This window comes from Rhinoraja longicauda, chromosome 7 (assembly GCF_053455715.1).
Source record: "Rhinoraja longicauda isolate Sanriku21f chromosome 7, sRhiLon1.1, whole genome shotgun sequence".
NCBI lineage: Eukaryota > Metazoa > Chordata > Chondrichthyes > Rajiformes > Arhynchobatidae > Rhinoraja > Rhinoraja longicauda.
The window spans coordinates 42,965,910-42,977,936 of NC_135959.1; the positions used below are offsets into that span (position 1 = coordinate 42,965,910).

Genomic DNA, 12,027 nt, shown 5'->3' on the forward strand with positions numbered 1-12,027 from the left:
CAACTTGTTTAGCCTCTCTCAACTGTACAATCCTCTCATCCCATGAAATAGCTTGGTGAAGCTCTTTTCAACTGCCTCCAATGCTACTATATCTTTTCCTATGGTAAGGGGAGAAAAAATGTGTGCAGTCCTTCCAGATGTGTTTCACTCACACTCTTCACAATTGTAACTTACAGCGAAGAGGAAGATGAGGTGCAGAAGTGAAGGATTTTTTTCCCCGTGTATCCATTTTCCTTCAGTGAGAACAACAGTTCTCATGTTGTTGAGAGTTTTCCGTATATGATATCCAACCCTGTAATCAGCACTTACGAATGCATTTTATTAGTTATAGGTTAGCTGCACAGAGTCGAGATGTATAGATTTCTTCGTGAGAGGAACTATTATGTGCTTGATGTGTTTTGATCAGTAAGATCTCAGACTCTATTATGAGGTTTGACAAAGCCCACAGGTAAATCATCTGCTTATTAGGCAACTTAAATTGCTCCATGAAACCCTCCCAGTGTTCTTGACAGTACACCTCTCCATCATAAGATCCATTTAGGCCGGTGCTTAAGTTGGCAAGGCACAGAAGGATAAGTGTGAATGCTGGCAAATGGGATTTGTTTTCAATTGGCAAAAAAGGTGTTATGTATGTGGTGGCTGCAGGTATATTTTGTGCTGTATGGCTCTAAACTGGTCAAGTTTAGAATAGTATAGAAGAGAAAGTTGTATAGTAAAATGTAAAATGAAACACCATTTAAAAAAATCTTTTCATTCTATGCAAGAATAAATTCTAATACTAGGTAGATAAAATTTAGTCTAAGATAACAACATTTTAGATTTGTGTTTAATGTATTTTAAATCATCACGGCCTTTTAATACACCCAGCGCTGATTTAAATCAAGTAAAATATCAGTTACAGTCATAGACCTGTGCAGCATGGAAACAGGTCATTCGGCCCACCTTGTCCTTGCCGATCAAGTTGGCATACAGAACTAGTCCCATTTACTTGCATTTAGTACATGGCCCTTCAAACCCTTTCGATCCATAACTCTGTCAAAATGTCTTTCAAACTGAGATGGAGGGAACACAATGTGAAGATATAATTATATCTGCTTCTTTAGCTTCCTCTGGCAACTCAGTCCAGAGAAGTATTACCCTCTGAGTGTTTAAAGTAGTCCTCGAAGTCCCTCTTAAATCTCTCTGCTCTCACCTTTAGTCAATGCCCTATAGTTTTAGAATCCCCTATCCTGTGAAAAAGACAGTGAGAGTTCACTTTATCCATGCTCCTCATGCCTTCCACACCTCAATAAGGTCACATTCAGTTTCCTACATTCCAAAAAATATCCCAGCCCGGTAACTCAAAGTTGCAAGCCCAGGTGATATTCTGGTGAATCTCTTCTGCACCCTTTCCAATTTAATGAAATCCTTCCTACATCTTGGTGACCAGAACTGCACACGGTACTCCAAGTGTGTTCTCAATATCATATATCTACAGCCGGAAACAGGCCTTTTCGGCCCTCCAAGTCCGTGCCGCCCAGTGATCCCCGTACATTAACACTATCCTACACCCACTAGGGACAATTTTTACATTTACCCAGCCAATTAACCTACATACCTGTACGTCTTTGGAGTGTGGGAGGAAACCGAAGATCTCGGAGAAAACCCACGCAGGTCACGGGGAGAACGTACAAACTCCTTACAGTGCAGCACCCGTAGTCAGGATCGAACCTGTGTCTCCGGCGCTGCATTCGCTGTAAAGCAGCAACTCTACCGCTGCGCTACCGTACCATACCAATTTTGGTGTCACCTGCAGATTTACCAACAATGTTGACTATATTGTCATCCAGATCATTAATGCAGATAACAAATGACAGTGGACCCAGCACTTCCATATGGATAAATGAAGTGGATATATTATTGATTGGCAGTAAATTAAATATTAAATGGGAAGTTTGTTTGAATCGACTTGCTAACAATCTGGTGTATTGTTTCGAATTATGACTTTTGATTTCAAAGCAACTCATGACATTTGAGCAGTATTTTTATCCATGTTCTTCAAGGCAATAATAACCATAATAATGGCTTCCCTCCCTTAAATAATTCATTGTATTGACATAAATTCTGCCTGTCTTTTCAGAATTATTTTTCCTTTACAATTGATGGAAAGGAGGTCATGTGGGACAGCAAACAAGGCTTTGTTATTCCAAGACCCTCGTTCAAATTTATTGGACTGCTATCTTGTGAAACCACTGTGAATGGAAAGACGTTTTATTCTTATTACCTAACACATAGGAAAGGTATGTGGAAGCACTTTTATTCATGGTTGTTATAACTGGTTTGTATACATCATATTGTGCTTTCATAGAGCACAGGAACACAATGTCCGTGCCGAATATGATGCCAAGTTAGGGGTGCAAGAATGAAGAAAATAAGATCAGTGTTTGTTGACGTTGCACTGTGAAGCAGAAAGTGATTTTGAGATCTCCACGCATGTATTGCACTGAGCAAAAATCCTAAAGTTGCTGTCAGTGATATAAAGCTCCTCCAACCCAATGTACTGTTTGCATGATTCCAGAAAGGAAGACTGCAAAACTGTGCATTAAGTCGGATTCTGTTATGGAATCGTGAAAATAACATATTGATGAAAATGACAGGTTCTTATGAATTATTTCTTCTAAAATACCCTGAAAATGTGAGATTTAAAAATAGTGATTTTTTTTCCTTCCTGATGTTATAAAATGACTTTTAAAGTTGGGCTTATTAATTCCAAAGGGAATACAATGAGTTTTCTTTGTATACTGAACTATTCCATATATTTTAGTTCATTAGTTGAGAAAACAGATGTAAAAGCAATAGAAGAAAGATGGACAAAAAATGTTGCAAATCTTTTGCTTAAATAGTTAAACATATTGCATATGTTTGTGCATGAATGTAGCTCATGCACACATATGTTTTATTATATGTGATGAGGCTAATTCATATTCAGTTAATTTATGTAAGGAATTAAAATTAATTTGGATATCATATTGAATGATGCATCTATAAAGCATGGTATTATGATGTCTGAGTTTTCCACAGTATTCATTTTATTTTATTGTTGTTTAAAATTTAGTCAATAGCATCAAACGTGTACAGCTCAATGTGACCAGTCCAGTCAAGATGCTAAGTGGAAGATCGCTCGCTATAAAATGCACTGTGACCACAGAACTGAATTCAAGAGTTGAGATTTACTGGGATTTCCCTGGCAAAGTAAGTGCATTAAGCAGGATACAGACTTCAAAGGCATGAAAGACAGTTTGGATGATAACTCAGCCTTTGTTTATGGGTCTCACTCTCTTGCCCTTCAGAACCGTCAGGAAACATTGACATATGTTGCACTTTCAGTTCACATCTATGAACAAATAACTTGGATTGGCAGAAAGCCTGGAAATTAAGAAAAATATGCACTGCCTTTAATTTCACATTCCTGAATCTTTACATCGTGATATTTGTTCAAACTCAAAATCGATTGACAATTAACAGTGCTGAATTTATGCAAAATAGCAAGAATATTTAAACTAAATACATTATTGCCTCTGTTCGCCTAATAAACGGGGAATGTAACTATAATAATCCCTTTTTTATGGAAATTAGTGAAAATAATTTTTTAATACAAATTTTTTAATTGAATTCCTTCTCCAGAGCAATGATCTTTGCTCTCCAACTTTACCCCAACCTGCAGAAGAAAATATTCAGGGTTGTCTAGATGAGTGTAGCTCAAGAAACTCAACACCATTTAAGACAAAGTGGTCTATTTGATTGGTACTTATCTATAATCCTAAACGTTATTACCTCCCAAAACCAGCACTAACGATTGTTCATTGTGTACCATCAACAAAATGCATTATGGCCGCACATATTCTCACATGTTCTCCCAACTGCAAAGGGCAGCAGGCATGGAAACACTAACACCTGCAGTTTTCACTTCAGTCCCATACCATGCTCCCATTTAAATATTTTGCCCTACCTGTATTGTTTACTGGCCTCAGCTCTGGAACACTGCACACCACAGCACAATGGGAATACCTGAACCAGAAAGATTGCAGTAGTTTCAGAAAGTTGTTCACCACTACCTTCTCAAGGGCATGTATTGGCAGCACAATGGCACAGCTGGTAGAGCTGCTGCCTCAGCATCAGAGATCCAGATTCGATCCTGACCTTGGGTGGTGTCTGTGTGGAGTTTGCATATTCTCCCTGTGACCGTGTGGGACTCCTCCGGGTGCTCTGGTTTCCTCCCACATCCCAAAGACAAGCAGGTTTGTGGTTTAATTGGCCTCTGTAAATTACCCCTACTGTGTAGGGAATGGATATGAAACTGAGATAATGGAACTAGTGTACGCAGATGAATGATGGTCGGCATGGACTCGATGGGACAAAGGGCCTGTTTCCAGGCTGTATCTTTCACTCAATCCATTCAATCAATACAAGGTAGGGCAATAAATATTAGACTTGCCAATGATGCTCAAATCCTAAAAGAAAAAGAAAAAGAAAAAGAAAAAACAAAACATTTTTTAATTGTTTAGATTACTGGAGCCATTTATTTGAAGTTTATCGTATGTTACTTTTAATGCCTTGATAGATGATTCTAGGGTTTTTTTCTGCACATTCAGGTAAAACTCAGATAAACACAATCCTACACCAAATATAGTTTGTATAATTCATTACAATATTGTTGTTAAGATTTCTAGTTATGAAATGCAAGAAGAACATTTTTTCTCAGTCTAAGGAGGGCAGCATTATTTTCACCATACATCACACAAATGACTTGTCTGTTATACTGCTCTAGGTTGAAAAAGTGCTGTAAGAAACAATTTTCTAATATTGCTTTTATTTTAGAAACTCAGTAGTATGTGAATCATAACAAGAGGAGTTGAGTATAGGAGCAAAGAGGTCCTTCTGCAGTTGTACAGGGTCCTAGTGAGACCGCACCTGGAGTACTGTGTGCAGTTTTGGTCTCCAAATTTGAGGAAGGATATTCTTGCTATTGAGGGCGTGCAGCGTAGGTTTACTAGGTTAATTCCCGGAATGGCGGGACTGTCATATGTTGAAAGACTGGAGCGACTATCATATCATATATATACAGCCGGAAACAGGCCTTTTCGGCCCTCCAAGTCCGTGCCGCCCAGTGATCCCCGTACATTAACATTATCCTACACCCACTAGGGACAATTTTTACATTTACCCAGCCAATTAACCTACATACCTGTACGTCTTTGGAGTGTGGGAGGAAACCGAAGATCTCAGAGAAAACCCACGCAGGTCACGGGGAGAACGTACAAACTCCTTACAGTGCAGCACCCGTAGTCAGGATCGAACCTGAGTCGACGGCGCTGCATTCGCTGTAAAGCAGCAACTCTACCGCTGCGCTACCGTGCCGCCTAGGCTTGTATACACTGGAATTTAGAAGGATGAGAGGAGATCTTATCGAAACGTATAAGATTATTAAGGGGTTGGACACGTTAGAGGCAGGAAACATGTTCCCAATGTTGGGGGAGTCCAGAACAAGAGGCCACAGTTTAAGAATATGGGTTAGGCCATTTAGAACTGAGATGAGGAAAAACTTTTTCAGTCAGAGAGTTGTGAATCTGTAGAATTCTCTGCCTCAGAAGGCAGTGGAGGCCAATTCTCTGAATGCATTCAAGAGAGAGCTAGATAGAGCTCTTAAGGATAGCGGAGTCAGGGGTTATGGGGAGAAGGCAGGAATGGGGTACTGATTGAGAATGATCAGCCATGATCACATTGAATGGCGGTGCTGGCTCGAAGGGCCAAATGGCCTCCTCCTGCACCTATTGTCTACTACTGTTTACTGAATCATTACAGAAGCAACTTAATCTGAAATTCATATTTCCCCTCTCCTTCCTGTTGCAATTAAATTGAAGAACATGATGATTTGCTACACAGGAAAAGGTTAATGTGCATGTTGTCCTGCTCAGTGTGATAAATTGCTTTTCATGTGGAATGGAAAAACGTGCATACATGAAATATATTAAATTTCATCAAATTAATCCAATGCCAAATCAACATACTAAACAAATTTAGAAAGAGTACAAACTAGTTAATTGGCAAATAAAGTTGTGAAACAAAATATTGGTGCAGGATGTAATAGCAGATTTACAATTATGATAGAATATGAATGATAACAGGATGTCCTGGAAATATTCAGCAGGTGAGGCAGAATTTGGCAAGAGAGAAACAAAGTCAATAGTTTGGGTTGATTACCCTTCATCGGAATAAGGAAAAGTTAAATTCTTTACATTTTATACTTTAGAGATACAACATGGAAACAGGCCATTTGGCCCACCGACCAGCGAACACTTGTACAATAGCACTATCCTAGAATTTACAATATTACTGAAGCCAATTAACCTACAAACCTGTACGTCTTTGGAGTGTGGGAGGAAACTGGCGCTCCCAGAGAAAACCCACATGGTCACACGGAGAACATACAAACTCCGTATAGACCGCACCCGTAGTCAGAACAGACAGCAGTTAGTTCTGAGAAGGAGCGAGCTGATGGGGAAATGATCTTCTTGTGAGTAGGTCCACAGTGAAGTACATGGTTTTGCTTCCCAATGCTGCTACTATGTCTGTCTCATGGGTTGTCTGCCTCATGGGTTGACCCATTGGCAGCCTAGAGGGCTCCATCCCGATTTATATGACCACTTCCATCCTTCACCACCACCGCCAACTGCAACAAGATCCCACCACCAGCCACTGCTATTCCTCCCTACCCCTTTTCACCTTCCGTTAGGACCACTGTCTCCGTGACTTCCTGGTCTTCTCATCCATATGAACTGACCCCTCCCTGACCCCTGGCACTTCCCCGTGCAACTGTGGGAGGTGTAGCACTTGTCCTAAATCGTTGTGGTGATCTTATTTTAAGTGGTGGAAAGTCATAGGAGAGGATTATGAGGAACATGTTCTACTAGCATTTTGAAAGACAATGACTGGTTAGGATAGTCAACATGGATACATCCCCATTAAAATTTGGCCTTCTTACCTTTATTTTTTTTCCTCCACGTATCACACACCTGCTGCTGTTTTCCAACTGTACCCTTCCATCTGATTCCATCTGCCTATCATACATTAACCCCCTCTAGTCGACCAATCACCCACTGGCCCCTATTTCACTCATCCCCCTCTCTGCTTTATCGTTCCTCTACTCCTTCCTCACAGATGCTGCTCGATCCACTGAGTTTCTCCAGCAGATTGTTTGTTACCCCATATTCCAAAACCTACACTCTCTTCTGTCTCTATCTTCACCATCACCGACTCATTTATCCAATCCCTAATGTTGCTAAATCCCAGCCCCCACCACCCTACCTAATCCCCTAAGAGATCCAAGGTCCTCTAAACCTGACCCCCACAGTGTGTTGATGCACAATCTATCTAATTTCTTTGGGGTATGCTTGTGCTTATATTTAATTTGGATCTGCATTAGCAAAGTCCACTTCTAGTGAGTAGAAAATGGGTGAATTTAAGCAAAGTAATTAATTCCAAGATTAAGTAAATTTTGCTATTGGGTGATATTTTATTTCATCTGTGGTATGCTATTTTGCTATTGGGTGATCTTTTATTTCGTCTATGGGATTCATGGTTTGTTACCAGACTCAGTGTTTTCTGTTCTGTTAGTGCCAGTCATTAAGGACAAAGCTGGTAAAGTGGGCAGCCTAGATAATTACAGGCCCATAGCTTTAGCAAGTATACTATCAAAAGTTCTTGAACGAATTCTGCTGAATAGATTGAATGAGTTTGTTCAATCCACAGATAACCAGTTTGGTTTTAAAGCTAAACATGGCACCGACTTGTGCATTTATGCCTTAAAAGAAATTGTAAACAAATATAGAAATATAGAGGACATCAGTCCTTATGTGCTTTATGGATGCCTTCAAAGCCTTTGATTGTGTTAATCATAGAAAGTTGTTTGTTAAATTGAGTCAAAGGGGGGTGCCCAAATGCATTGTGAGAATTCTGGCTTACTGGTATGCCCACCAGACTATGCAAGTAAAATGGGGCAACATGGTCTCAGGCCCATTTGGGGTTAGCAATGGTGTCAGACAAGGGGGAATCTCGTCCCCAGTTCTCTTCAATCTCTATATTGATGATCTGTCCAAGCAATTGAAAGCCTTTAATACTGGGTGCATGATTGATAACACTTTAGTGAACCATATTATGTATGCAGATGATCTTGTGGTCCTTAGTCCATCTAGCGCTGGTCTACAGCAGCTCCTTGCTATATGTTCTGTATTTGGTGTGGAACATGATATCAAATATAATGCCAGTAAGAGTGTTGTTATGATATGTAGAACCAAAGAGGATAAATGTCTAAAATTTCCTGATTTTAAATTGACTGATAATAATTTTAGTGTATGTAATGCATGTTTGATGCATGTACAGATGGGGTGAAGATGTTTCTGTTCAGAGCATACTGTACACCACTCTACACTGCACACTTGTCTTCAGGGTCTTCAGGTAGCTTTTAATGATGCCATGAGGATATTACTTAAGAGACCTAGATGGTGTAGTGCAAGTGAAATGCTTGTGGCTGCAGGAGTTACTAGCCTACAAGCTGTGCTCAGAAATGTAATGTATACATTTATTTGCTGAATTAATGACTCTGAAAATGAGATCATCTTGGCATTATCACTAATAAGGTTTAATACTACAAGCTACCAATCACAGTTGTGGAGACATTGGTATAGTTGTCTCGTTGTTGATCACTGATGGCTGATGCTTTAAACCATGCATTGTGATTTATTGTGCTTTTGTTAGTAATTTGTTAGTAACTTACTGTGCTTTTGTATGTAACTTATTGTGCATCTGGATGTTTATTATATGTAATGTCTTGGCTTTTATCTGGACCTTGAGTCTGTAATAAAGTATTGATTGATTGATTGATTGATTGATTATGCATTAGTGTATGGAGGAAACCCAGATAAAGCCTCCAAAGCAAAAATCCACATTCACTCTGGGCTGTGGGCCATGATCCCTCAAAATGAAGGACCGTTTAGAATGATATTGAGAATCTTGAATCCATGCAACGAGAGCACATAATTGGCAATGTGAATGCAGAAATGGTGGACCACCTCGCAAACCACCCACCTGCCCGCCCTGTCAGGCCTCCATTGCCAATTTCATCAAGAGTCTTACCAAAATCCGCAGAATATGAGTGAATTTATCTCCAAAGCTCAAGAAGACATTACTTTAAAATACATCCTGTTGGCACAACTGAATTTCTACATTGGTTTCACTTATATTAATGATGCACTACCATCATAATAGGCAAGGCTAATTAATTATTTTTGTGTCTTTCAGGGAAACAGAAGCAGTTCCATCACAAAAAGGATTGACCAGACAGATCGTATGATAAATACGTTCTACAGCACCCTTGTTATAGATAAAGTGCTCACATCAGACAAAGGGAATTACATTTGTCAAGTCAGAAGTGGGAATACTGTGAAGAAAAGGAAAGCAACTGTCAATGTTTATGGTAAGAAACAGTGACATTATTAAAATCAAAATATTAAAAATATTAGTCATAAAAATCTTTACTGTATGTTCTTTCATTCCATGTGATGTACTTAGCTGTAAGAATTAAGTAGGTCTGAAAACTCGATGCCAGCTGAAGTAACTCAGCAGGTCAGGCAGCATCCGTGGAGGGAAATGGACTGATGATGTTTTGGGTCGGGACCCATCTTAAGACGGTCCCAAACTGAATCGTTGTCTGTTGAGGGCCCTGACCCTAAATGTCATTTGTCCATCAACCTGAAGAAGGTCGACCTGGAATGCTGTCGCTCCATTTCCTTTCCTCAGATGCTGTCTGACCCATTGAGTTCCTCGAGCAGTTTGTTTTTTGCTCAAGATTCCACCAGCTGTGGAGGAATCAAAAAAAGAATGAGATAAGTATTAAGTCTTTGAGAAAGTTAGGGATGATGTGTAGGACAAAATAAATGTCTGTCATGGTGTGGGGCTAGGGTTGATTATGGGGATGGGTTGTTACTGAAGTAGTTAGGGAGCGAGAAAGAAGTGTTGTGTGTTATAAATAGCAGCTCAGGATGTGCTAAAGGAGAGGGGAAAACAACTGAGCCATTATCAGATGCAATCATTTTTGTATTCTGTTCCCTCCACAACTCCCTGGTCAACTTGTCCCTTCCCACCCAAACCACCCCCTCCCCAGATACTTTCCCCGGCAACGGCAGGAGATGCAACACCTGTCCCTATACCTTCCCCCTCGACTCCATCCAAGGACCCTGAAAATCTTTTCAGGTGAAGCAGAGGTTCACGTACCTCCCCCAACCTCATCTACTGTATCTGCTGTTCCAGGTGCGGACTCCTCTATATCGGCGAGACCAAGGCCAGGCTCGGCGATCTTTTCGCTCAACACCTCCGCTCAGTCCACCTAAATCTATCTGATTTCCCGGTTGCTAAACACTTTAACTCACCCTCCCATTCCCACACTGACCTTTCTGTCTTGGGCCTCCTACATTGTCAGTGAGGCCCGGCGCAAATTGGAGGAACAGCTCCTCATATTTCACTTGGGCAGCTTACACCCCAGCGCTATGAACATTGACTTCTCTAACTTCAAGTAACCCTTGCTTTCCCTCTCTCTCCACCTCCCCCCCTTCCCAGATCTCCGACCAGTTTTACTGTCTCCAAATACATTTTATCTCTGGTTGCTTTGTTGTTACCTTCTCCCAGGTAACAATGATCTATTCTACATTTCCTTGATCTACATTCCCTTTGTTCTATTTTCACACCTTACAAATCCTTATCTATGTATCTCCCGTCTTTCCAGGTGAGACAAAGGTTCAGTCTTTCCAGGTGAGACAAAGGTTCACCTGCACATCCTCCAACCTCATCTATTGCATCCGCTGCTCTAGATTGGCGAAACCAAGCGCAGGCTCGGCGATCGCTTCGCTCAACACCTGCGCTCGGTCCGCATTGACCAAGCTGATCCCCCGGTGGCTGAGCACTTCAACTCCCCCTCCCATTCCCAGTCTGACCTTTCTGTCATGGGCCTCCTCCAGTGCCATAATGAGGCCCACCGGAAATTGGAGGAACAGCACCTCATATTTCGCCTGGGCAGCTTGCAGCCCAGTGGTATGAACATCGACTTCTCCAACTTTAGATAGTTCCTCTGTCCCTCTCTTCCCTTCCTCCTTCCCAGATCTCCCTCTATCTTCCTGTCTCCACCTATATCCTTCCTTTGTCCCGCTCCCCTGACATCGGTCTGAAGAAGGGTGTCGACCCGAAACGTCACCCATTCCTTCTCTCCCGAGATGCTGCCTGACCTGCTGAGTTATTCCAGCATTTTGTGAACAAATACCTTCGATTCGTACCAGCATCTGCAGTTATTTTCTTATATTATATCCCTCTCCCCTGAAATCAGTCTGAAGAAGGGTCTCGACCCGAAACATCACCCATTCCTTCTCTCCAGAGACGCTGCCAGTCCCGCTGAGTTACTCCAGCATTTTGCGTCTATCTTCAGTTTAAACCAGCATCTGCAGTTCCTTCCTACACATACCTCCTCCGGCAGCTCGTTCCATATATCTACCACCCTCTGGGTGAACAAATTCCCCTCAGCTTCCTATTAAATCTTTCCCCTCTCATCTTTAACCTAGGATCCCTGGTTCCTGATTCACCCACTCTGGGTACAAGACTCAGATCACCCCTCATCCTCCTGAGCTCCCAGGAATAAAGTCCTAGCCCAACCCCTCCCTTTTGCTCAGGCCCTAAAGTCCTGGCAACAACCTCTTAAAAATGATGATGTGCTGTCCCTCAAGCTTGTATTGGGTCTCATTATAATAAAGAGGGAACTGCAGATGGAAAGGTTGGAGTGGGATGGAGAATTAAAATGCATTTATATAATGCTGGCTGTGTCCTCTGAATACTCTACAGTACATATCAACCAATAAATTACTTCTGGTCTATTGTCACTTGTTTTGTAGATAAATATTTCAAGATCTCATAATGATATTAGAATGCATGATTTCTTAATCTCTTTTG

The 12,027-nt window shown here is 41.1% G+C and overlaps 1 protein-coding gene across 1 annotated transcript in view; it reads left to right on the top strand.

The window, feature by feature from the left end:
- flt1 (fms related receptor tyrosine kinase 1) overlaps positions 1-12,027 on the top strand; it is a 131,545-nt gene that overhangs the window by 32,639 nt on the left and 86,879 nt on the right. Inside the window, exons 6-8 of the mRNA XM_078402388.1 lie at positions 2,120-2,279; positions 3,095-3,231; positions 9,337-9,511. Coding sequence (XP_078258514.1) covers positions 2,120-2,279; positions 3,095-3,231; positions 9,337-9,511 — 472 coding nt within the window. The remainder of the gene's footprint in view (positions 1-2,119; positions 2,280-3,094; positions 3,232-9,336; positions 9,512-12,027) is intronic.